We start from the raw sequence: 26695 nt of genomic DNA, 5'->3' as shown, positions 1-26695 counted from the left end.
TTTACTAAATTTTTGTTTGCATGCATGCAAAATTTTCGTTTTAGCGGGAAATTCCGATTATAAATTGATCATACATAAATAGATATCTTCCAATTATTATTAATAAGATTTATGAGTTTTGCGACATTGATTTCAATATTATAAAGTACCAAATTGTTGGATTCGCTTTTGTTAACATTTTCCAGATTTACGAGAGTGAAATCTAACTTTTTAATTACTTTATTAGTAAGGTTAACGTTACTTTCACTTGTTATATTGTTTATGCTAAGTAAGATAATTTTGGGCTTATGGATTATTCCAAAGACACTGATGGTTTCTAGGTATATGTCGTTTCGGTAGATCCAATTATTCTTGATTGTATCGTAGTTTGTGTAGACTTTGACTATTTGGTTTGTTGTTGGATTATAAACTTGAATACTCTTATGAACTGAGTATATTTCATAGATATGTTTCGAGCTGGAGATGATCGAAGACTCAGCTAAGGAAGTTATCAATGTCACATTGTCTGACTGAGAGGTCATTGATGAATAAAATGAAGAAGAAGAGATGGAAGAAAATACTGAGCTTGGAGTGATTGGAGGAGATTTTAGCATTATGTTGGCCATTAAAGTCGATGATGATGAAAGTGAAATTGAAGATGTATCAAAGCATGAATCTAAATCAAAATCTGGTTTGGAAGTGTCTGACTCTGAAAATTCGAAGCTATCATTCTTGGCAGTTTCGTTCTTTACAAAATAGAAAGTATTCATTAAGTATTCTCCTGTTAGATAGTTATAAGAAACCCCATCATCCAGAAATAGGTTTCCTTGAGCTAAAATAATATTTTCATTACTAGAGTTTGCTATGTTTTTTGAACTCTTTAATGTCTTCTTAAGTTGTTCATCAATATAATAATCATCACAAGTATTAATTAATTCCAAGTAAATTTTAAGCCCTGTTGTAATTTGTAGTTGTTGAGCTGATGATAGCACATCTCCACTTTGGTAGGGAATAATACGTCCCTCTTTCACAAAGCATGGAAAAGGAGTCTCTATATTTAGCAAATACTCATAAATATAGTTACTATTGTCTAATACAAAAAAGTTATAAGAATTATACTCGTACCATAATGTTCTATCATTATACTTGCATATCCTGTATTTGCCATCATTACAGGAACTGGAATATTTGTGGTTACTTCTTTTTAATTTATAAGGAAGTAGTATGTTTAGGGATGTAGAATCGGTTGTAGACTTAGTATGACTACTATTTCTACGTCTACCTTGATAATTACCATTATTGTTATAATCATTGGAATTTATAATATTATTGCCATTTTTACAAATACATTGGTTTTGCAGAGTACTATATATTAAAAAAGTGTCCCCTAATACAAAAGATTGGCATTCACAAATCTTCAAAACAGATTCATTCTTGCCAATTAAATCGTGGTTTTTGAATTCAAACAAAAGCCAGTTTAGTGGTTTTAGTATTGGTTTACCTTGGAATGAATATAATGAGGAGATTGTGTACCAAAAAGAAAGTAGCTCGTACCTTGTTATTACTAGCTTTCTGATATACTTGAGTATTTCACTTCCAAATTCCCATGGCTCCCTTTTAGGTGAGTTAATATGTGAATGAACTCTATAAAATGGCATCCATATTGAAAGTTTATGCCAATTCAAAAACAAGCATTTGCATGGATGACCATAAAAACCTCCAACATCTGAGCCAGTATATGATAATCCGCAGACTGAATTTGAAATATTCATTGATATAACTGAGGAAAAAGAGTCATAATCAGCTCTGTTATCTCCAGTCCAAGTGAAACCATAACAATGAGAACCAATATAAAATGATCTTGTTAGTATAAATGGGCGTTGTATATTCTTAATAACATTTCCCAACTCAAATAAATTGTCCTGATTCACAATCTTTCTTCCTGATGAAATAAGCTCTAAAATTGACTTATCATGTCTCAATCTATCATTCAATATTTTATTTTCATTAGCTAAGGCTTTATCTATACCTGAATGGCTTCCATGAAAAGAAGAAACAATTTCATTTGTATTTGAAATATTGTCAAGAAAAAGAATTCTTTGTGTTGCACATGTTAAAAGGCCATTGAAGGTTGACTTTAGATGGTAATACCCATATAAGTTGTGAACTTGTCTGTGCTCTATATCATTATAATGGAAAGAATACTTTGGGAGAGTAAGCTCAGATGATGAAAACACCGAGGGCTCGTTCATATCAATCCAAAATCCAATGTTTGAATAACTCATTATTGGATAATATTTGTTAGTATAAAATGAGGAATATATCTCTCTAACTTTTGGATTCAGAAAATCTGGATATTTGACTTTTCCAGGCCAACAAACTCCAATAAAATCCTCCCATTCTTGATTATTTCTTATCCTAATCCAAGGACTAGATATTGGTTCGGATTTAGTTATCAGTATAGGGGAAACTTCGTCTTCATCTTCAAGAATAGTATTTTGTAAGTAAGACTGATTCTCCAGCTTACTGTACACATGATAGTTGTCATCAATACTAATATGGGGATCTGCTATAACTATCAGATTTCTGCCCTTAATATCAAGCTCACCAAGCATTTCTGGAACATTCTTAAAACTTTCAACATTCCAAGTAAAACACTTCCTTTTGTTCAAGTGTTCAATATCAAGCCAAATAGAGTCCAAAGGAATCTTGCTTTCTTCAAATGCAGATGATAGTTCAAGTACATCCGAGTCTTTGCAATTAAACCATCTTGATTGATGTTTGCCGAGACCAAATCTTGGAGTCAGAGTAGGGAACCCTGTAAGTATATGATAGTTAAAGTAAAAGGAATCAAAGTTATCAGAAGCCATAAGAATAAAATCCATTATACCAGTTTCAGATACCCACCAAGTATCAATTTTATTCAATTTCCTTTTAATATCCATAAAAGTGTCAGAAGGATTTAACCATAAGATTCCTGAAATGAATGAGTTATTTTCATCATTGTGAACACTTAAGACGAGTGGAATAGAACCATACAATGCATCAGGTTTATCATTTTTGTAGGTAAATACATCCAAGTTATAAAATCTATATGAGCTTGGATATTCTGATAAATTAATTTCTGTAGAATGTTCGGATGCACCATAAATATTGCTTGTATTATGAACTCGAATGTCTGTTCCAATACTAGTTGGACCATAAATCTTGTAATCTGGAAATCGATCGTAAATATCATACCATGAGTTCTTGCAATAAACATCATAGGAGTCAACAATTTCCATAATATTTCCTCCATTAATATATTCATTCCCACAAGACTCTTTGAGTTTTGATTCAAAAACTCCCCATCCTTTTTTGTGATACTTTTTCTCCCTAAGCAAGCTGGGTATTTCCTCAAAGTAGTTAGTAATTCCAATCTTCTTTTCGATAGAGTCATAAATTTTACTCACATCTGCATCGTCTTTTGAAGCTTTTTTTGCATTTGAAATCCTCATCAGATCATCCCTTTTAATATTTGGATGAGATTTAGGAATGAAAGGTCTAGCTCTTTCAAAATTAAAGTTTCCATTTGGGTTAATGGTGTGTATTAAATAATTGTCAATGAAAGTTTCAACTTTAAAGTGATTACATGTTAAAACCAACTTGAATACTTTTCTTGAAATCTTTTGTTCAATTCCAGACAAATTCTTACTAATTCTTTCTTCAGACTCAGTATCTAAATCATTATTTGTAAAAGCATCAACCATTTCAAATTCAATTGAAATAGAATTTTCATCTTTTGCTAGAGTTATTTTTAATTTATCTTTGGTATTAATCAAATAGTGAGCATCTAAAAACTTATCTTTAATAATGTCATTATACGGTAGCTGAAATCTATCCATCTTAATAAGTTGATCAGTTTCATTCACAATAAATCTGATAATACCAATGGAATACATCTTAATATTCACTTCTAGTGGAGGTAAATCGCTCTTGTATGTATTCAGCAACATAAAAGATAATGTACAAGACTTTCCACGCTTTAAATTATCCTCACCAATAATAATTGAGTCCCAATCTACACACCAAATTGAGAAAAATTCACCATCTGGATTCCCAGAGTTGATATTATTTATCAAGTCTCTGAAAGCTCTATATCTTATAGCAAATGGAGATGTCTCTTCATTTCTTTGTTTTTTCCTCTTTGCATAGTTTAGTACAACTCCCATGAGGGATCTTGCTGCTTTATTTAACGCCATTGCAAACTTATAAAGACCATAATTTCTTTTAGATCTCATATTAATTGCCTACTTTTCCTTTCTACCACCTTATCGTCATTATGTAACTTTCCAGTTCAATATCTGATATTTAACTTCCTTGCATTCGAACCCTGGTATTTCCTATTATTTCAGGGAAATAAGGCTTTTTTTAGTAATTTATCTAAAAAATTGGTCCTTGACTTAAACCCAAGCTATCGTTTACTTGTAAAACCAATTAATATTTTTTTCTATATTCCTTCTCCTCAATATTTCACATACTTCATATTATTTCTAATTCCAGCGCTTCTTTTTGCATGCAATTTAATTAACTAATCTTTTCACTTTTGTAATCAAATTTCAAAAATTTATTTAACTAATCAAGCCCAAAGTTTCATTTTATCACACCCCTCTTACTACTCTGATTCATTCATTTTGTATGCTAATTATAACAAGATATTCTATTTTCATTTTGTTTAAATTAAAACCAGTCATTAAAATGAAAATGTATTATTATTGTTAATACTCTCATCAAAATCTAATGTGGAAATGCATGCATTTTTATAATTCATGTGGAAATGCGACTAAATAAATATTGTCATATACCGGTATTACATGTTTGCATGCAAAATTTAAAATTTCATTGGGTTAATATTAAAGAAACAACTAAATTGTTTAAATAGTAATTAAAAAAAATAAATAAGATCGAAAAATTATTTTTAGTCTAAAAAAGCTTTCTCGTGATAATTTATTGCTAAATTCAATTTAAAATTGTATTAATATTTGCTTTTGATTCTATTAAAATATTCAAAATTTATCAAAAAATTTTCCAAATTCAAAGGACTTTCCAATTTATATGTTCACTAAGTCTTGCGTTTTTGTTAGACTATACATTTAATATTTTCAATTGGTTTAATTACCACCTTAAAACTACTCAATAATATTAGAATGTGACAGCAGAAGCTTAAGGTAATATTGCAACAATATAAACTCAAATAGCTATCCTAAACTATTGCTATTCTACAATTATTATTAAAACTCTAATGCCGATTTCGTCAATCCGAACAAAAAATGAATTGTTTAATACAAAGAAAAGGATATTACATCTAACAATCTCCCTAGTTACAAATCCAATTAATACGACTTTTCTTCATCAGTATTAAAAAAAATAGTCTAATCTATGGGATACGTCGCGAATATCTCAATTTACGTTTAGTGACCATTTCAAATTACTCATTCAAATTACTTGATATACATTAATAAAAAAAATTTATTCTTCATATTTTTACATATACGCATTAAACGTAATTACAATTATTTTTATTTTACAATGTTGGCGGTTGAGACAAGACGTTGATTTGTTAGTTTTTAGGGGACGCGTATAAACGTGTAAAATCCATAGTAAATACATGTCAAAAAAGCAATGTCAAGAAATGCTTCATAAATTAAACAGTTTTGTAAAAGTTATCTTAGTTTGATAATCAGCATTTTTATTATATTTTATCTATTACCTTACTTATATAATTCGCTTTATTAATTAAAGATGTCCGGTTGGGATGATATGGTTAAAGAATGGTTAATTGACACTGGTAGTGTATGTGCTGGTGGTCTTTGTTCAGTAGACGGTGCATTCTATGCTGCTTCTGTCGATCAAGGTGATGCGTGGAAGACTCTTGTTAGGGATGACCATGAGGAAAACGTTATTCAAGCAGATGGTGTCACAGAGGCTGCTGAAGTGATTAATGATCAATCCACATTATGTCAAGCTATTTCTGAAGGTAAGGCACCAAATGGAGTTTGGATTGGAGGAAACAAATATAAGATTATCCGAGTAGAGAAGGACTTCCAACAGAACGATGCTACCGTTAATGTTACATTCTGTAACAGACCTCAAGGTGGATGTTTCCTAGTAGATACTCAAAACGGTAATGTTGTTGTTGCAGTCTACGATGAATCCAAAGATCAATCATCAGGTAATTGCAAGAAGGTAGCTTTACAACTTGCAGAGTACCTCGTATCTCAAGGATACTAATTAAATTAATATTGTGACGACCTTTACTGTAGACTATTGGATACTACTAAAGAATTTTCACCAAGTAGAAATGCTTTAAATACATATTGTTCAAGTTGAACATATGAGATAAAGCTCACCAATCATAATTCTATATTCATAATCTGTATTATTATTGGTGTTGCTTTTTATGACTTTAAATAGATGAGTGAAATCTACTTTTTTCCAAGGTGCGAAGTAGTCCATTGTTCTGTTAATTATTTGATGATTCATATTCTGTTTTTCCAAATTTGCTGACAACTATGCTGCTCACACTTATACATCCACTAGATCTTTGTTGGAAATTGCTTACTAAAGTTCAAGTGACTGATTGCACATTTTTTTGCGTGTAGTTGATTACTAGAAAAAGAGCGAGTATCTAAGTGCTTTTTCTATTGCTTCATTTCCCTTTTTCAAGAATATGTCTCAGAGGATAATATTGTTCATTGCATCTGAGCGACATTTTTAATATGATATATTTCTTCCTGCTACGTAATTAATTCTGAAATTGCATGCATTCCATGTTATTAAATTTTCTAGTGGAAAAATAAAATAATTCAGAATAAATTATTTTGATTTAAAAAATACACATCATAATTCATTATTAATTATTTGTGCTGAACTATTCAAGAATTTCGTTTTTTTTAAGTTAATATATTGACTCAATAGTCTTAAGAACATGTGACCAGAATTTTAAATAATTAGGAGGGGGAAGCGATAACACCTACTTCGACTTTGATTTAAACTGTATTAAATTAAATGCATATTAAGTAGAAAATAGTGTTTTATAATGAGAAAAATAGAATGGAAAAAAAGAAAAGTTAAAAAAAAATTTTCTGACAAACTTGATAGGGTCAAAAAAATGTTCTATTAGAAAATCTCCAAATATTTAAAATGTCAGCAACCATTATAATTTAAAAATGTATATTGTAATCTAATTACGTCGCACCGGTACTATAACAAAGTTTTAACCATGCATTATTACCACATGAAATCTGTTATAAACATTTAAAAATATTACATTTTCGGAGGTAATATTTCCAGAATTCCGAATTCAAGGAAATGAGAATTTGAAAATTTATAAAAGCCAGTGTTATAAATGAATTTTATTTCCATTATAGTTTAAATTATATTCTTAAATTACTTCACGTTGAAAGGAAAAAAAAAACCTTTGAGCTACAAAGGTTATATGTATCCAGAATTTGAATTCCATTTAGAATGCTCACAACTTAAATCTATTAAGTCAACATTATTGGAGGTTGATGATGACGGAATTGTAGCCGAAGCTGTCATTGAATGCCTCAAAACGGGAGGTGGTGGTGGAGGAGGAGGTGGAGGAGGTGGAGGAGGGGGTTGAGGCTGGGAACTCTGTGCAGAAGTTTGAGGTTGATAAAAGGCAGGATTCAAAGAATTGGTAGAATTAATAATTCCTACTGATACCGGAAAAGAGTCTTGTTTGTTGTTTGATCTATGGGCAAATCTACCCTTGAAGTCCCAATTGATTCTCAGAACCTTTGCTACAATTGCATCATCATACAATGGGGCAATATCATCATCGCTTGAAGGATCCATCCATGCGTAAGTATTTCCAACACGCACCTTGAATCTAAAATAGTAAATTCCAGGCAACGGAAATGAATCCTTTATCTGTCTTAATGTAAGAGATGAATGAGTGCCTTTCACCTTAAATGTATTGGGATTATCTTCTTTATCACCATCTGATGGTATGAAATAATATACAGTGGTTAAACCTTCATTTAAAATCATCCTTTCCTTAATGCTTGCTAAAAATACAAACCTGATCTTAACAGTTCATATAGATAAAGACCCGAAATTTATTCTAGGCACTCGTATTTCTCTCTTCTTTTGTTCACTCTCTTTATTTAGATATATTTATATAAATATGTATATTTCCTTTCTTCTTTCGCACTCACACTAAATGTTTTCTTTATTTAATTCTTGTTTCATTACATCCGCCATTATTTAGACCTATCTTTTACCCACGCCTTGTATTTATTACTAATTAATTATACTACTTTTAAAATTTAAATACAAACACTTTCCCGCCCAAACTTTTTATTTCATAATTTTTATGTAATTTTAAATATGATAAATTCTGTAAGCTCTAATTTACTGATAGGTTTACAAAAAGATAATGAAATTGTTTAGATGGCCTGAACTAATAGGTGAGATTGTGCGTAGAATTTGTGCGTATATATACAATTTATCTACTAGGCAAAACTGCCGTTAGAAATATATCCATTAGGCTTGAATATCAAAAAAAAAGTTAACAATTAGTGAAAAAATTGGTGCTATATTGAATCAAATGGATATAGATATTTAAAAAACTCCCTAATCAATTCCTATCATTAAAAAGATCTTGAAATCAAGCTAGAATTTACGATGAGTACAATTTTCAACATTAAGAAATATAAAAACACATTCTCTATTCGATAATATATAATGTTTTAAGGCTTATACATTCTCAATGATAGAATTTCTACCATTTTTTATTCTATTAATTACTCTAAAAATCTTTGATTTAATTCTGCTCTTTCTTGAAATTTTATGATTCTCATGAGATTTGCTTATATAGCTAAAAGAATCATTCAATTTAGTATTCTCCATTGAGCTGATACGAGAAGATGAAGTATTTAAAGTTGAAACAGGAGGATTAAAGTCGATAATTGGTGAAGATAAAGCCAGATATGATCTCTTTGGTATAATTTGGCCATCATCTTGTGATAAGTTATGATTTGTATAATTAGCATCATTAAAATCCATCAAACCTTTTGTTTGATTCAAAATTTCCTTGCTAATTATTGTTTTATTTTCTTCAAGTTGGATATTATAATTATTTTCATTCAGACTATTGGGTATTACATTACTTGAAGTTCGTGAATTATATGTATTAATTAAATTAGATGAATTGTTGTCTTCATTTACAAGAGCAGAATCTTTACTACGACTCAAAGACTTTAAAGAACCTCTTAGTTTTTTCCCTGAATGCTTAAAATTATCCATAGTTATTGGCAAAACTCCAAAAGATTGAAATACATCATGATCACAACAAGGATTATCAATTATTAAATTATGATGAAAATCCTCAACACATTGATCATTATCAGTGTCCTCGTTAATATACAAACTCGAAGAAGCAGAAAAGAAGCTTTGAGAATCTTCAATTATCATTGCAATATTTTCAGCTAAATTTGGAGATTCTGATAAAACTGAATATTCTCTTATAAAATGTTGGCTCATATCACCAATATTAGCAATATCTGTATTAATATTAATTGTATTAATTATACCAATATTAATTTCAGTTGATAAGTCTCTATCCACATTATTCTTAGAATGTGTTTTTTCTTTTGGTATTGACAAATGATCTAATTTTACATTATTTGTATTTTCTATTAAATAACTCTTTAATTCCATTCTTTCCATTTGTTCAATATCTTCATTATTATTTTTTTGATTTGAATTCTCCAATTTTTTTATTGAAATATGATTGCTATTGCTCGTAATATTACAAATAACAGTATTACTATTATTATTGTTATTTTTACTACTACAAGGATTATCCACATAATTATTATTATTATGATTATAATAATGATTGTGATTATTATTAGTTGATTTAATAATATTATTTAAATCATTAGAATCTTTATAATTGAATAGATTTTTACCATTATCTAAATTGATATTTAAGGAAAATGATATTGTATTTTTAAGTTCCTCAAGTCCCTTTTCATCCCAAATAATGTTATTATGTGTATTACCATTATAGGATAGCTTACCAAGAACATTGAATTTATTAAATAAGAGATGACAATTAATAACTTTATTAAAATTATCAATTTGTGTGCTATTACATTGATTAACAGCACGAGTAAAACCATTATTTGGATGTAATTTTGGGTCAGAAAAAGGTCCAGGTGGGAAAACAAAAGGGTAAAATGGAAATGTTCTGTTGTTTTGTAATCCACCAAAATGTTCCTCAACTTGATTTGGATGAACTGTTTTAAATAACTGAGTTTTTATTTCATTTCTGCTTAATATGATTTTGTGTTGTTGTAAATCTGTGAGAAATTGTTTCATCAGGCTCCAGACAGTCTGTATGAAAAGTGAATCATGCAATATAAACATCCTATAAAGCCGAAAAGAATATTGATTTGTTAATAATGATGAAATCTCGCTCATTGTAGAAATTGGAAAAGAAGTTAAACTCACTCCTTTCATATCAATAAGAGCCAAACATGTTTCAACTTTACCAGGACACATTAAATATCTCATCCCCCATTCCATGCAAAATACTATTAGTCTAATAAATCTTTCCAATGGAAAATGTTTATTAACTTTTGATAATCTTATTGTTAAGATTGGCCTTAAACAGTAATCTCTTCCATGCCAATATATCATTCCAGATTCTAAATCTTCTCTTAAATTGCTTTCCATATCACTAAGTGGATAAGTTGAAACCCTCCATTTAAACATAGCAATTAAGTGATTCATTGATCTTGGTATATAAGTATTTGGATGACGTCTTTTATTAAACATTAAAACTCTTAAAATTAAAGGTTTCATAAATTCTGGCAACTTTATACAATTTTCAGTTAAAAAATTATCAAATTCAATCAACATTTTTTCCTCATGTTCAAGTAAATCTACATGCAAAAATATCTGACGGATTTTAAACTCATTTGAAGAACCCACATGAAATTTTGTAAATATATCATCTTCTGTCGGATTGTAGAGTAAAATCTCGCTTGGCATTGTATACTCACTTATTTTTTCTGTGACAATTAATGGAGAATATTCATATTCCTCTGCCAATTTATTATCCCATTTTTGATAGTTATCCAAAGACTTACTTTTATGCATATCTAAATCAATGTTTAATTCCTTTTATTTTCTCCTTATATTGCTACTGATTATTCAGTTCTCAAATTTAGTAAATCAATTCCTATACCAGCCTTTTAATAAAGTTAATTTATTCTTGGAATTTTTATTCACAAGTTAAATTAACTCCTGTATATATAATCCCAAAATAGTAAAGTACAAATAAAGAAAATATATTTTATTCTTTTTAATTTCCTTATTTGGAAACCAAAATTTTGTCCAAAGTTTGCTTCTGATTAAAAATAATAGTATTCTCTTTCAAAAATTACTCCCTATATATTGTAAAATTCTTAATAATCCTTTCATTTATTTTATTGTTAAAGCTTTCTCCAAAAAATTACACTACTGCAACTGAACATTTATTCAACCAAACTCTCCTATTTCACCCAATAATTGTTATACCACCTTCTTACCTTTATCTCGTAATTTTTGAGCTTTTTTCTTAAAAAAAAAAAATTACGGCCCTTTTCCTCAAGAATCAGCTCAATATAAGTGTTGTATTAATAATATTTCTACTTATGATTTGATCAATTTTATTATTGCATTTACCATGCCATGGCGCCAAGTTTTGGCGCCCGCCTTTTTTAAGATTTACTGCACCGTTGAAATAATATTATTCTTTATTAAACTCAGTGTAAACGAGTACGGAATTTATTCATAGCTCAAAACTGTAATCAGTTGTCAATAGAATCGGATTTACTATTTTTAACTTGTTTATGTTATTGAATGTTTTTTTTGTTTTAATAATTAGTACTTTCTCCTGCTCTTACTGAAATAATTAACGGTAAGGAAGTTAAGTTGTTTGCACTTTTCCACGTAATTGTGGAATCCCATGGAACGAGACAATCACTTTGTGAGCTTCTTATATATATTGATTCTTCTGTGTTATAGCCGATATTTTCCAAATCCCCGAATATCCAGGATCTTAATCTCTTGTCATAAAATAGTGAAACTTCCATATTCGAAGCTTTTAACTCCAAAAGGTTGTTTGACTCATTTCTTACTCCATTTACAAAATGTCTATATGAAGGCCTACCATTGAAAATTCCGTTATAACTGTACATTCCCTGTAAATAGTTCAACTTTAAATCCTCTTGGTATAAAATATTCACTATTATCATTTTATATTTGTTTTTCATACTCCCTGATTCAGTTAACAACTTTCCGTGCTCCGCTACCCATTCTTTATCTTCAAAACACTCCTTTCTTCCTTCTTCAGAGATTTCTGGAATCAAGATATTTTTGTTTGGATTTGTGTTAGTAGTAGTAGTATTAATCGTTGTTGTTGATGTTGTTGTTGTGGTAGTAGTTGTTGTTGTGGTAGTAGTAGTTGTTGTGGTTGTTGTTGTGGTAGTGGTGGTAGTAGTAGTTGTGATTATTGTAGTAGTGGTAGTGACTGTTGTTGTTGTTGTTGTTGTTGTATAAACAGGCATCTCGAAATTGTTGTTTCCTTGGCTAAAATTTCCATTTACGTAATATAATAGTTGGCCATTAATACTCTCATGGTTTCCTGCCAATGTTGGTATTTCATTCATATGTTGTAAGCTCTGGCTTTGATTCTTTTGAATTGGATGGTAAAACTGCTCAAGCTGTTGCTGTTGCTGGTGTTGTTGTTGTTTCTGTTGCTGTTGTTGCAATTTCTGCTGCTGTTGTTGCTGCTGAGATTGTAACTGTTGTTGTTGCTCAAGCTGCTCTTTTTGTAACTGTTGCTGTTGTTGAAGAAGCTGTTGTTGTTGCTGTTGCTGATAATTTAAGTAAGAAATATCCCTCATCTCATTCCCAGAGCTTTGTTGCTGCTGATTGTTATTGAAGTTGTTGTTATATGGATTATAAAAGTAGTTATTGTTTGGCCTCATATTGGGATCAAATATATTATTGTTATTAATGCTTCCAGGTCCTATGGGAGGATAAAACATATTCTGTTGTCCTGGCAAGTAGTTATAGCTAGGAATATCATTTCTTGGGTTATATATATTCACAGGTGGTCCAAATTGATCATAAGGCATCACTGAAGGAATACCGTTTTCACTCATGCTGTTCTGAGGAAGCAAAGATGGATCATAGTATACACTAGGCCTTTCACTTTGCCTAGACTTTGTAATATTTTGCCTAAGTTGCTCAGCTGTTGAAAAAATATTCAAATTTGGTAATATTGCTGATGCTGTTACTGATGACCCTAATAAATCTTCACTTGCTGGCTTTGGCTTCTTTGGAACCAAATTTGATATACCTTTAATCATGGGAAAAGTATTCCCAGCCAATTGACCTATTAGCGGCAAACTTGCAGTGAAAAATGGTATTGGCATCTCACGAATAGGTGCCGTTTTGATGTGATCTTCCACATCCTCAAATGGAATTATGCTTAACTCCTTTGGAGATTCACTCTCCACTACTTCAAATCCATCCACCAATAATTTGCTATCAGTAGTAGTGAAAACTGTCTTTTTATTGTTTACATTAGAGTAATTGCTAGCATCCTCACATTCCACGCTAAGTTCTAAATTATTCCATTTCTTTTCTGTCAAGCTCCAAAATCTCCAAGAAGATGTCATGCCATCTGAGGTATTATTAGTCCCTAATGCAATAAAGCCGTTTAATGGATTAAGATCGTAGTCCAAAAACCACCCAGTCTTGTTTAATGGAGCCTCAGAATAGTAAATGTAAATATCCTTATCGTTACTATTTGTACATTTATAAAGTTCCAAGATTGATTGTGAGGATAAAGATCCTTCTTCCTTTGGATAACTTTCATCTCTTCTCCAAACCCCATTTAAAGATTCCAAAGGCTTATTGAACCCCATAATTTTGTATTCACTACAGAGGGAAACTTTACTTGTTTTTACTCTGGCTAGCTTTCTACCTCCTATCGAAGTTCTGTGTAACCTTTTTGTGCTTTGATCTTGAGAATTTCTGTTATTCTCTTCCTCATTACTGTTTTTAATAGAATTATTTATCTCTTCTCCATCCCAACCTCTTCTTTGAGTCTTTCGTATAGAAGAACGTTCTTCTTCGTTGTCTCGACATTTGGTGTAAATATATGTGGTAGCCAGTACTCTTAGTGAACTTAAATTCCCCATATTAGCATCTTCCATTGGGTAATGTAACCATTGAACGTGATGAGAATCCTGTCCCTTTAAAATAGGAGTGCCCTGGATTTCGTCTTTATAAATTGCAATATATTTACTCTTATTCTCTTTTCTTTTTTCCAATTCTGTTCTACTTTTTGGATGAGAATTGGAAATAACTGTATAGCCCATCTCATCATCAAAATAAAGATACAATTTACATCTATCAGACCTCTTATGCTCATAGTATTTAATTTCCTTCTTGCTTTTGACCAATTCACCCTCATTTTCTTCACTTTCTACATCAATTTCATATCTTTTCAACTCCCAATTTCCATTTAAAGTCTCCATTCCAACAGGCCAACCCTTTAATAACGCTTTGTTACAGGCATGTTCAGCCCCTGACTCTTGAGGATGATTTTTGAAACATTTCAATGTTGTTCTCGTCTTTATGTAAGCTCCCACTGAGGAGTCAATCTTATTCAACCAATACCCTTCTTCCAGTTTCTCATTATCAACATATCCAAGTATGGTGTTACTGCTATCATTTCTTGTGCAAATCCACTTAATTCCAGTCCAATAAAATAACACAACTCTAGAGTTACTTGCAATCTTCTTCCAAATAGTCTCACCTTGAGGCAACTCCTCCCTCCTAAACAATCCTGAGCATTCTGTTGCCTCTATTGTAGTTCCTTTAATCTCCATATACTTACAGCCATTGCCAGAAAACTTACCCTCGTTCCTATCAATATAACTATTTTTTGGTTTGAATGCCAAGCTTGAAAAGTCCAAATTGAGTGAAAAGCTAGTTAATGGCTTTTCTGATGAACATACAACAGGATCCTCATTTACTGCTCTTGCTAGCTTTATAGGATTGAGATGAATATCTCCACCAGATAAATTGGTTACGTTTGGATCACAGTAAACATCAATATGATAGTGTTTTATTTGTAATATATTTTCATCCTCAAAACTACTCTTTGGAGCTGTAAGCCACTTTCCTGTAGGAGGAGAAGGATTTGGATGTGGATTCATTGCTCTAAGTACCCATCCTTTGTTATTTTCCTTAAGATAGCTGCTTTCTTCATTCAAAACTCTATCTTTAATCTTTCCATCTTGTCGCATAACTTGCTTCAATTTCTCATACGAAACATCTCCCAAGCGTTCATATATTTCCCACTGCAATTTATACATATTGTATAGTAATACCAAATTACTATATGGCTTAATGTATATTCCTCTTATGTCTCCATTGAAGAGATCGGTACTTTCTCCAACAAATACCCATATCCCATTGTAATTAGTTCCGTAATTCCAACCCTGCATTGTGAGTGAATTACATCTACCTGGAACTTCTCTTGGCTTTTTTTTACTGCATCTTAGCACTATATATGACCTATTTTGCTTTAATGGGCCGTTTTCTGACCACGGTATCCAAACTAAAGTACTCTTATGTTCTTCAGACAACAACAGGGCTGGATTAGAATCCTGAATATAGCCCAAAACAGAATTTGAAAGGGTATTTACACATATCCAAGAATTTTCCTTCCAAAACAAAGTAACTCTTTCACCTCTTGAATTAACAGACACCCAATAACTCTTTTTACCATGATATCTTGGTACTGCTGTAAAGATTCCCTCACAAGGCATTCTATAATTTATTCCTTCTCCATCCTCGTCCAAAGATGACCTTTTTAACCTTAGAGAAATATATTTACACATATATTCAAAGGGGGACTCACAAAGTTCATTGAATTCTTGGTCAAAATGGCTCACCTCACTCTCCAACATGCTTCTAAATCCTCTGTATTCTCTTGGATAGTAGCTCTCTCCTGTCATTGGAGCTTGCATATTCCCAAATATTAGTTGGTTGAGTCTTCCATCATAACATTGAGAGTAAATTTCACTTTTCATCTTAGTTAAGTCCTTCATTCTATATCCCACTGGACATGTAAGAGAACAAAATTCACCATGCCTTAATTCGCCAATACATGTGGAATACTTTAAAGTTTTATGCATTCTTAGATCATCCAGCCCAATTCTACAGCTTTTAAACATAAGACATGGTTTGCAAGGACCTCCACAATCCACTCCTTCTTCGTCCTTATCTTTAACCATATTGTGACAAGAAGGGTACAAAAACCTCATTTTAACTGGCCAAACATTAGACTCACTATCACTTATAACATTCCAATTGCTCCCCAAGTGCAGTGGATCAGTAATACTTATACTTTCTGTTCTATATGCAAATACTTTCTTTTCATTTCCCAGTACGAATGCCCAAACTTGCTTATTTTGTTCCTCATTGTGAATATTGACCAGATGAAAGCTTGGAAAGTCCACTATTTGACTTAGTTCACTCCCAAAGTAGTCATTTCTGCTTTTTTGGACGTACTCAATAGTTGTTTCATTATTTTGTAGCTCTGGTACATACCCTCCTGCTACAGGAATGAAAGGGGGAAACGGAACAACAGTAACTTCATCTGATGAAAATGGAAGAGGCTCCGAGAGTATTTGGTTTGCTAAAAAGAGAAGAATATTTAACATAAACTTCAAGTACAGCATTTTGCCAAATATATTTTCCTTCTTATTCACTGAGCTATATTTTATCAAATTTTTATCCTATTTTAATATCACTAAAAATTTTTTATTTTTTTTAGTATCAAATAGGAATAATTTTTCTATTTCTTTATTACGATTTTTATTATTAACTTCTCTGCATGTAAAAAAATGACACCAAACAATTACGTGCATGCATTTTGACGGCTAACAAGTTGTCCACATGCAAATAATACCGTTATGAAAGAAATGGAGAGGAAAAAAAAATATTAATAAGTAAATAAATAAGGAATTATTAAAACTAATTAAAATTTAATTTAAAAAAAAACGTGAACCATTTAGTTATTTACAATAAATGAAAAAAATCATAGTGGATTAAAAAACCATAATTTCCTCTTCTCCTAGATACAAGAACTCAAACATTAACTTTTTGGTTCATATTCTTCATGCCAAAATCAACAGATTTTGAAATATTCTTCCATTTATCCTCTAAATTTAAAATATGAGACTGGTATTGAGTTAACAATTTGTTTTCTGAATTAGCTATAGAACGTGATCTTTCCAGAGCTTTAGAGCTGCTGCTGCTACTGCTACTGCTACTGCTACTGCTACTGCTACTGCTACTGCTGCAAGTAACAGAACTAGAATTTTTAATTCCAGAATTGCCCTCAACTTTGCTTCGAATACTATTTTCAGATTTGTTTAAGTCCTTGATGCGCTTTCCCGTCTTTAAGTCTCTACAAAGGTCAATATTTAGCTCTCTTACATTTACTTTTCTCTTCTGGCTCTTAATTGTCGCTCCAAAGCCTCCTTTTCCGCCTTTAAGGCCATTCTCAATATTCTTCCTGACCTTAATTAGTTTATTGCTTAGCTCACTGTAGTTAATGTTCGATAAAACAAAAGGCTTTCCTTCAAGGAATAAACTAATATCATCTTCGCAGCTTTTGAACGCGTTTGCTGCATAGCTCTTAATATTGTTATATGCAGATACACAGTTATTAAAGCTAAAGTTTTCTTTCAAGTTGATACTTTTAAAAACGCCTTGAAAATCAAAATTTAACTTCATATTCGAATATTACCATTAAATCAATCAGAGAATAATTTTCAATTCATCCAATGGATTAGTATTTGAAGTTCCAGGCCTAGAGAGTTCTATATATTTTCTATAATAGTTTTACCCTATTTTTGAATTTATATTTTGCAAACTGATTCTGCATTTTTAATTTTTTGAAATAGGCGCCAACACTTTTTTGATAATATTTAATTTCAATATAATAAAAAAAAGTAACATCGAGCATGTAAGCAGAAAAAAGAGAAAATTCTTAATGGAATCAAAAAAAAATCAAAATAACTAAAATTTGCAAAAAACATGTTATCTGTGTTGCAAGAATTTTTTGGTGTTCATTAAATTTTGTATGACTTTATGTTGGAAACAAGTCGTCTGGCCATTTAGTATTATAATAATAATCACAAGCGAATCAAAATGCAAACATGCAATAATGCAATGATGCATCATATATATGATGAGCATGCTGCGGAAAATCCAATAAATATTGCACGAAATACAGAATTTCAGTACTATTTTGACTTTGACAGAACCTATCGATGCTACAATGGTCAATTTTCGAACTCGTATGACCACACAAGTGCAACTTACAATATTGGAGTATTGTATTCAAGGGACGAAAATATTGTGTTTAATTTAAAAATGAATAAGATAATAGCCGCTTCTGAGTCATTTGGAGAGCTTTTAGGAATAGTTCATTGCCATATTTACTATTTAAATGAGATTAACATAGCATCAATATTACACAAGTTAGCCATATTATCTCAAAGTAATAACTCTAAGGGGAGGATAAAGCGAGATGAAAGATTTAAACTTCTATTGGATGTAATAGTGTTTAGAAGTAATTTTCCGTGTAGATTTTCTCCAAAAGAGCTCTCAAATATTGCCTGGTCTCTAGTAAAGCTTGGGTTAAATAATCATATTATATTTGATTTAGTCGGTAATGAATCAATAGTTCAATTAGAGAGATTTATTTCGATTAACCTGAGTATAATTTTATGGTCATTCGCAAAGGCAGGAAAATTTAATAAGAATCTTTTTGTTTATGCAATACCAAAAATACTTTCAGAACTTGATAATTTGGAACCTCAACAAATTTCAAATATTGCATGGTCATATTCAAAAGTCGGACTTATTTCTCCCCATTTGTTTGAGAATCTTAAGAGGAGGAGTATTCAGAGCATAGATAAGTTCCTTCCAATACACATTTCAATGCTCTGTTATGCATTTTCACTAGCAGACATTATTCCAACAGATCTGTATGAATTAATTTCTAAGATGGAAATTTGTTCATTTACTCCAAAAGCACTGGTTCATATTTTTTGGTCATTTTCATTAGCAGAGCTGAAGTCACCTATAAACTGGCTTTTTTGGATTCTTGAAACTGAAAGAATATCTCTATTAAGTCTACATGAACTAAATCTCTTAATTTCTTCATTTTCTTTGAACTTTATAAAGGGATTTGTTCTAATTAAGCATTCAAATTCGAATGATTATAATGTTATTAGCAATAATAATCTCCAGAAAATAAGCATCTCGAAAGCACTTGCAATAAAAGATAGAGACCCTGAAAATTGTGTAATAGAATGGAAAAACTCATTCCATTTTTTAAATATTGTCCAAGTTAAGCCAGGAAATAATTTAAACGATTATGATTACTTCATTTGGGATAGTTTGGATAAGTTATCTAGTAAACTGTATGAAAAGTTTAGAGGAATTAAAGAAATCTCGGATGTAATTTGGATGCTAACTTTTATTGGAAAAGATATTTCCAAATTTATTAGGAAGGCTAACAAAAAGCTGCCAAATGATTTTAGCCAAACATTTAACTATCAGAATTCCTCAAAAGCTTTGGATGGAAATTGTTGTAATAGCTCTGAAAAAATAAGCTTCGTCTCAAATAATTGTGATACAAGCCCATTTTCTACATCTTGTAATAGTGAATCTCCTGAAAAGTCCAGTACTATTACTTCTGAGAAGATTCATAAAGATCTTGACCAAATTTCAACTTATACAAGTGAGAAACATTGTAATTCGGAAGTTCAAGTTTCTTTAATTGACTACTCTCTGTCTTCAATCAGCTCAGATTCCAATCACTTAATTTCAAAAAGTTCAAACTCAATTCCTTCTATTTTGGCTTTATTCACATACAATATACTCCTTGTATTTATTGTTTTAGTTTTTTAATCTATATATCCCCACTCTTTATTTTCTGCGTTCCATTTATTGAATTAATGTCCTCTGGTATTACTCCATATACTCATGTTCGTAAAATTAATTATTTTCTAACCATTGATTATCAATTTATTTTCACACGCAACATTTATATTTAAAAATTCCTGTGCCGGCTGTCCACATAGAAAGTTGCATGAATAATGCATGTGTGAATGTAGAGGCTGTTTTATTATTTTAATTATCATAAGTGTAAGTTGTAGAAATAAATTAATTTTTGTATAAAGTTGATTGTTGGAGAAATAACAGTGAGTAATGACTAGGAGGAAATCAAATTAATTTAAAGCAGTATGGTATTAAAAGAAGGATATGAACGAAACTAAGTGGGAAAATAAAAAAAGTTAAAAAACATGTCCGAAATTTTACATAATTAAAATATTATAAGTTTTACAGAATAAAAATAACTTTATGACACATAATATATTGTGTGGGTTTTAAATCATTTCTAGGAGAGCTAGGAAAGTTGAAGGCGAGCTAATAATTTTGGATTTAATAAATTTAAGGTAAGGCTAACGCAAGAATAATCTAAGTTGAGAGACCTTTTTCATAGTGAGAAAAGATTTAATATAATTTTCTTATTTATATTATTTTTTTTCTAAACGAAAAAAAAAATGCAAAAGCAGCGTTAAAAATTTCCCTCCACTTACTCCCCAATTTATTTCATGAAGAAATTCAAACAGAAGTAGGAAATAAAAAAAACGATAAAAGAACATAGACGGCAGGAAATCTAGGAGATAAATATTAATATCGTAGACTATTATTAATAACAGGAGGATTAATATTAATAAGAACTGATTGCAAGACATTGATAAAGATATGTAAAATTATTAAAGGAAAAATATACAAATAAATTATTATTAGCTGAACTCAATAACTTTTGATTTTGAGAATATAAAATGGAGATCCACTCAAGTACAGTTGGGTGTCAAACAGAATGCACCAGTACTTTTGAAGATGCCCAAGGCCTGGAAAAAAACTATAGTATGGTAAGAGTGATCGGAGAAGGTACTTATGGTGTCGTTTGGGAAGGATTAAGAAAAGATACCGGTGAAGTTGTTGCTTTAAAAAAGATTAGGTTTGATAGTGATGAGATATTGGATGAAGTTGGACTACCTTCAACAGCTATAAGAGAGATTGTTTTATTGAGGGAGTTAAAACACCCAAATATAGTAGCGCTATTGGAGGTCTCATGTACAGGCATGCAGATATGGCTTATTTTTGAATATTGTGAAACAGATTTAAGAAGATATTTAAGGCTAAATAGAAAAAAAGGTCTTTCTATAGGTCAGGTCAAGTCTTTATTACGCCAGCTACTCAGTGGCTTGGCTTATTGTCATGGGAGAAGGATTTTGCATCGTGATTTAAAACCACAAAATTTATTATTAAGTGATTCAGGAAACACCCTTAAAATTGCAGATTTTGGTCTTGCTCGAACTTTTACTCCACCTCTAAAACCAAATACTCACGAAGTAGTTACCCTATGGTACCGAGCGCCAGAACTTCTTCTCGGACAAAGATGTTATAATTGTAGCGTTGACTTGTGGAGTGTAGGGTGTATTATGGTCGAAATGATCTCTGGGAAACCCATATTCCCGGGTGACAGTGAAATCGATACTTTATTTTATATTTTCAGGCTTCTTGGAACTGCAAATGAAAGTAATTGGCCAGGAGTTACTCAGCTTCCTTGTTATAAAAGTGTATTTCCCCAGTGGAAGGTGAATCCAAAGTTGAATCTCCATGCACTACTCCCAAACCTTGATCAGGCCGGCGTTGATCTGTTGTCCAGATTATTACAATACTGCCCTAAGAAGCGGATTACCGCTTTGGAGGCTCTTCAGCATCCATGGTTAAACACTAATACTCAGAATATGAACGTTGAAATGACGATATAATTTAATTTATGTATGCAAAACTGCTAAAAGAGGACTTGGTCCTAATTCATATAAATCTATTGTGTTTGTATTATAATAGCAACGATGTTAGTGCTTACAATTCTACTAGGAATGAACTGCGTATTACATAACGGTTTTTTATTCTTCTATCCTTCTCTTCCCTTCTCTTTCCCTATCCAGTTCTTATTCAGTCATCGTAATACCGAGTTTCCTGGTGGTTTAAAAGTCTCTCGTCCTCTTTCTCAAAATCACTATTGCTTGATTCAAGTTGTTTGTCATTGGAAGTTGCTGAGATCTCTTCAATGTTGTTTTCTAGGTTTCGTGCTAAGCAAATGGAAACCCTACTTTTAAGCCAATTCAAAAGGTTAAAAGCGCCCAGAATTTCTTCAAATTCTTCGATATCCAAATTTGATATTATCCTATCCATTATTTCTCTAGTTTTGTGAACCTGTCCATTTTGGAACATCTCACAAACTGTCTCAATTTCAGAAATTAAATCGTCATTAGTTCCTTTAATACTATCTGCATCGTCTTCACGACTATTATCAATTGTTGGCCCGTATTCGTTCTCTATCCCAAGGTACTTTGAAAAGAAGAGAATGTCTTTGATTAAAGAGATAAATTCATTCTTAAGAAAATCCGATACTTCTCTTAAGTTGTTGATTTTCAATAGTACTTCCTCTATATTATATAACTCCCAAACTTTTGAGTCATTCCCGGATTTCTGTTGCCTATTCATCCTCTCCTCTATTGATTTAATTCTCTGATCAAGTCCAAAGTTTAGCCTCACTAATCCTCTATAAATTTCGCAAATGTTACACCTAGTGGAAATTTTCTCCAAATAATTAATTTCGTCAAAAGTATTCAGTATTGATGGAAATTGATCCTGGATCTTTTCCAAAGTATAATCTAACAAAGTTGTAGTGCCTCCATTAGTTGCATAAATGGTATCCATCAGTTCAATGGACCAAAATGACATTTCCAGCAGTGAACCCGAGGAGTTTGACTGTCTACTCATCATAGAGTTGTAAGCACCTATTCCATCCATTAATATGTTTAATAAAATCGGGAGATTCTTATTCTCAGATATATTCGAAATACCATTGGTCAGCTCCAAAATACTGTTCTTAAGCTGTTCGTACTCTCTCAACATAGTTTCCATCTCGAATTCCAGAAGTTCTAACACTTTTCTCTCATACTCAATATCAGAATCCTATAGAAAACATAAACAAGTCAGTTACAAAAAAGTTCTTCCTCCATTCTGGTAGCAGAAATCCACAACCTCATTCACCTTACCTTAATAAAAATCCTCTTCTGCTCTAAATTTTCTAGTAGGATAATCATCGAGCTTATATCACTGGTTACAAACTTCTGTATTACAAATAAAATTATCGGTTAATAAGTTAGAAGTAACATAAATAATTCAAGATCTTAATTGGTAAATTATACCTACCTTTGAATTACAATGATTTATTATCCTCTTTATAATCTCAGAAGCATAGTTGTATTTGGATACCAATTCCTGGTATTCTTTTTCATTCTAAAATAACATATTTTGCAAGTTAATTCATTGCCTAAATAAACCATTATCAATTAGCAAAAAAAAGACTTACCTCCATTTTTACTTTAGTCTTTCCCTCAAATAATTTTGAAATTTTGACCCTAATATTAGTACTTACAATTGTTAGAGTCTAAGCCATCTAATTCCCTAATTAACTTTTAGTTAACCTACTAAAAGAGCAAAACAAAGTAAGTAAATGTGTGCAAACCTTGCCTTTATCCAATTTAATAAATTCTCCCTCTTTCAACATTATCATCTAAATAATGATTTTCTTTTCAAAAATTTCTCCTCTCTTCTAACTCCCATTTTCATCTCTAAATTAATTCTTGGCGCCAAACACGTAATATTTAGAGGAAAATTATCAGAATGCGCGCCAACACATGTGGGTACCGAAAAAAAGTTACAAAAATGAGGAATTGCGAAAAGAGAAAATAGAGGGAATTATTAGATGAAAGTTTTTTCCATAACACCTTCTTCTCAAAAACTGAAATGGAGTTGAGGTGCAAGAATTGTTTCTAGCTTAGTCAATATATAGAATCTCTCATTACTAGGACAAAAAGCAAAAACCAAAGGAGAAGACTGATTTTGTGTGTGTTTTTGTGTAAATAAGAGGGAAAGCGATGAAGATTACCCCAAAAATGTTCATCTGCGAGGTTTCGGAGAAGATTCTGGAAGATGGGGATTGCTGTTGGATTCACGGTTTTGTAGTTGACATTGAGATAGACCAAGATGGAGAGTTGGATATGATTACACTAGATGACGGAACCTCAAGTGTTAGAATCTCAATCAAGAATAAGTTGAATGATGTGAGCAGTGGGAATTTCCATGAGGATACCATAAAGATTTATAGACAACTTATCGAAGAACTTGTTCAGAAAGGAAGGTTTATTTCGGTTGTTTGCCAATTGAACAAGGGCATTTTGAAAGTTCTTCATATTTCAGACAGTATTAATGGAAGTAGGGACTCGGAGAATGAGTGGATAAACAGCACTATTAGATCAAGAAGTCTACGGGAAGATAGATCATGAATCAGTATTTCAGGCTCAGCTACCATTTTGTTTATTTGGGGTAATTTCGACTAGAATAATGCTTGTATCATCAAATACCTTTCTTTTTTTGGGTAAGCTTTTTAGTTTTTCAATGCTGTCTATTCCTGCATTATTTAAAACCTTTTTGAGAATCCTTCTAACGCCGTCATTCACAGATTTGGAGTTTAATATAATGTTTGTAACATCTTTTGGGGTCAAAAAGTCCCAGACACCATCCGTTCCGAGCACAAGAAAACTCTTTTTGGACGAGTCTATGGGATTTTGAATGTAGGAGTATGCATTTTTCATTTTGGATAGGGTGAAGTCCCTGACAAATTCATTCGAGCTTGAATAATCTGAAATAGGTAGGTGTTTGTATTCAGGAGTAATATACTCGACCTTAAGCGAGGAATTTGTATGTACTGGCGTTAAAGAGTACTCATTTTGAGAGATCTTTTCCACTGCAGTGTTATCTGTTGAACTCAGGTTCTTATTCAAAGATTTATAAAAGAAAAGATGTAACATTGGCTCAGATCTTACATAGGGAAAGCTCAATGGATTTTTTACAAAGTATCTATAACTGTCTCGTCTCATATTAATCGATTTATTTCCATTAATTAGATCATAAGAATATGGAAACTCATCTTCATTTAGATCCTCCTTCTCTTGGTATTGTTCCTTTTCAGATTTCTCACTTTCTTTATCTTTAAGAACAAATGAAAATGTAGGCAAAAGTTTTTCTGTGCTTAGATCTTTCTCCCAGTTATAGTTGAAATCCATAGATTTTAGTCTAAAGTCACCAATTGCCCTGGATGGTTGTAAAATCCCTTTTACGTAACAGCCCTTATATTTTGGAATGGTGTACAGCCCCATTAAAAACTTTTCATAAATGATTTGCTTGCACTGAATCAAGCTATCCTTCTCATGCTTGTGAACCTCCTCCAGTCTTCTCTGTTCTTGGGGATTCATTGCCGAAAGCTGCTCATTCAAAGGAATCCAAATCCCATTTTCGTTACAGTAAACAGAAAGACAGTCTCCAGAATTAGCTGTAAGAATTGCGTCTTCTGTAATAATTGAAACTGTGGTACATGCTCCTACTGAAGCCAGTTTAGAAAACCCGAGATTATAAGCAACTTCCAGCTTATTTTTCAGTTCCTCATCCAGTATGTAATATGTCTTTTTAAGGGAGTAAAGTAGCCCAGCTATTATATCTGTTTCATTTGTTTGAATAACGGGATTGCCTTTATTAGCATTTCCCTCCCTCGTTAGAGAAGCCATATACTGCCCCAGCTCCTTCTGAAATATCCTTATGAAGTTGTTCTGAACATACTCCGCAACTTGCCAACCTCCATGTCCATCAATTACTGCTGAAATCACAAAATCTTTGCTCTCTCCACTCGGCAAATTAAGTCTCATCCTTTGAATTAATAACCTGTCTTCTATTGGATTATTTGCATTCACCTGAATGGCTGAAATTGAGATCTTTGCTGACACTTCTTTAGAACCCAGATCAATACTCTTAACTGGGCCCTGACCTCCAATCAACTCAACGTAATTAGTCTTTTCAGTTTTAAATACTAAATTTTGGTTTAACATATTCTGATGAAAGCTCTTATTAGAAGAAACTTGAGACGCACAGCCAACCCTATAGAAACTCTTTAATCTGCTAAATAGATAACTTTCTGGTTCTTTTCTTGAGTCTAAGTAAAGCCATGCAGACAGGCCACCCGCCAAAAAAGCTGTTGCACATCCTGAGATGCACTTTCTGCTCTTTAAAAAGGATCTTATTTGGCATGCAAGTCTTCTTCTTGATGAAAAGGATCTTACTTTGTCTCTAAACATATTGTAAATACTGTATATTGAAAATACGCCCAAATCGATTTCTCTACTTAATTTTAAAAATCAGCTCTTCAAACAACTCTCTTAAAAATTCCACTCAGATTGCTGAAATTCTATACCCGTAGGCAATCTAACAATGAACTTCCTTCCAGAATTCGACCTTTTGGAGGACTAAAATAATTAATTATTTTCCTCCAGAAAGATTTGTTTTCCTGCCTTATTATTTTTCTATTTCGCAAACAAACTTGTGGGGAAGAACTTTGCGCCAACTGCATGCAATT

General features: G+C 31.6%; 11 protein-coding genes across 11 annotated transcripts; 4 read left to right on the top strand and 7 right to left on the bottom strand.

The window, feature by feature from the left end:
• Window positions 1-68: 68 nt before the first annotated feature.
• Window positions 69-4259, bottom strand: ELE39_000993 (alpha glucosidase-like family 31 glycosyl hydrolases; the record flags this gene model as incomplete). Its single annotated transcript, XM_067344070.1, has 1 exon — window positions 69-4259. One exon carries the CDS (start codon window positions 4257-4259, stop codon window positions 69-71), a length of 4191 nt encoding a protein of 1396 aa, XP_067202751.1.
• Window positions 4260-5760: 1501 nt separating this feature from the next.
• On the top strand, window positions 5761-6249 carry ELE39_000992 (profilin PRF; the record flags this gene model as incomplete). The annotated part of the gene is made up of 1 exon (XM_067344069.1): window positions 5761-6249. One exon carries the CDS (start codon window positions 5761-5763, stop codon window positions 6247-6249), a length of 489 nt encoding a protein of 162 aa, XP_067202750.1.
• A 1203-nt stretch (window positions 6250-7452) lies between these two features.
• Window positions 7453-8034, bottom strand: ELE39_000991 (apicomplexan specific region near N-terminus; the record flags this gene model as incomplete). The annotated part of the gene is made up of 1 exon (XM_067344068.1): window positions 7453-8034. One exon carries the CDS (start codon window positions 8032-8034, stop codon window positions 7453-7455), a length of 582 nt encoding a protein of 193 aa, XP_067202749.1.
• Window positions 8035-8742: 708 nt separating this feature from the next.
• ELE39_000990 (sec14 domain containing) lies at window positions 8743-11154 on the bottom strand (the record flags this gene model as incomplete). Its single annotated transcript, XM_067344067.1, has 1 exon — window positions 8743-11154. The coding sequence occupies one exon, from the start codon at window positions 11152-11154 to the stop codon at window positions 8743-8745; it is 2412 nt and encodes an 803-aa protein (XP_067202748.1).
• A 758-nt stretch (window positions 11155-11912) lies between these two features.
• On the bottom strand, window positions 11913-16802 carry ELE39_000989 (large with signal cysteine-rich; the record flags this gene model as incomplete). The annotated part of the gene is made up of 1 exon (XM_067344066.1): window positions 11913-16802. The coding sequence occupies one exon, from the start codon at window positions 16800-16802 to the stop codon at window positions 11913-11915; it is 4890 nt and encodes a 1629-aa protein (XP_067202747.1).
• Window positions 16803-17211: 409 nt separating this feature from the next.
• Window positions 17212-17862, bottom strand: ELE39_000988 (uncharacterized protein; the record flags this gene model as incomplete). Its single annotated transcript, XM_067344065.1, has 1 exon — window positions 17212-17862. The coding sequence occupies one exon, from the start codon at window positions 17860-17862 to the stop codon at window positions 17212-17214; it is 651 nt and encodes a 216-aa protein (XP_067202746.1).
• Window positions 17863-18279: 417 nt separating this feature from the next.
• Window positions 18280-20049, top strand: ELE39_000987 (uncharacterized protein; the record flags this gene model as incomplete). Its single annotated transcript, XM_067344064.1, has 1 exon — window positions 18280-20049. One exon carries the CDS (start codon window positions 18280-18282, stop codon window positions 20047-20049), a length of 1770 nt encoding a protein of 589 aa, XP_067202745.1.
• A 941-nt stretch (window positions 20050-20990) lies between these two features.
• On the top strand, window positions 20991-21986 carry ELE39_000986 (cyclin-dependent kinase 3; the record flags this gene model as incomplete). Its single annotated transcript, XM_067344063.1, has 1 exon — window positions 20991-21986. One exon carries the CDS (start codon window positions 20991-20993, stop codon window positions 21984-21986), a length of 996 nt encoding a protein of 331 aa, XP_067202744.1.
• A 187-nt stretch (window positions 21987-22173) lies between these two features.
• On the bottom strand, window positions 22174-23148 carry ELE39_000985 (uncharacterized protein; the record flags this gene model as incomplete). Its single annotated transcript, XM_067344062.1, has 1 exon — window positions 22174-23148. The coding sequence occupies one exon, from the start codon at window positions 23146-23148 to the stop codon at window positions 22174-22176; it is 975 nt and encodes a 324-aa protein (XP_067202743.1).
• A 1037-nt stretch (window positions 23149-24185) lies between these two features.
• ELE39_000984 (uncharacterized protein) lies at window positions 24186-24575 on the top strand (the record flags this gene model as incomplete). Its single annotated transcript, XM_067344061.1, has 1 exon — window positions 24186-24575. One exon carries the CDS (start codon window positions 24186-24188, stop codon window positions 24573-24575), a length of 390 nt encoding a protein of 129 aa, XP_067202742.1.
• Window positions 24576-24590: 15 nt separating this feature from the next.
• ELE39_000982 (pp2c phosphatase 2 C) lies at window positions 24591-26417 on the bottom strand (the record flags this gene model as incomplete). Its single annotated transcript, XM_067344059.1, has 1 exon — window positions 24591-26417. One exon carries the CDS (start codon window positions 26415-26417, stop codon window positions 24591-24593), a length of 1827 nt encoding a protein of 608 aa, XP_067202740.1.
• Window positions 26418-26695: the final 278 nt, after the last annotated feature.

The sequence above is a fragment of the Cryptosporidium sp. chipmunk genotype I genome (genome assembly GCF_004936735.1).
Source record: "Cryptosporidium sp. chipmunk genotype I strain 37763 chromosome Unknown contig_15, whole genome shotgun sequence".
In the NCBI taxonomy this organism is placed as follows: domain Eukaryota; phylum Apicomplexa; class Conoidasida; order Eucoccidiorida; family Cryptosporidiidae; genus Cryptosporidium; species Cryptosporidium sp. chipmunk genotype I.
The sequence above is the reverse complement of the archived record's forward strand: the minus strand, read 5'-3'. Positions and strand labels throughout refer to the sequence as shown.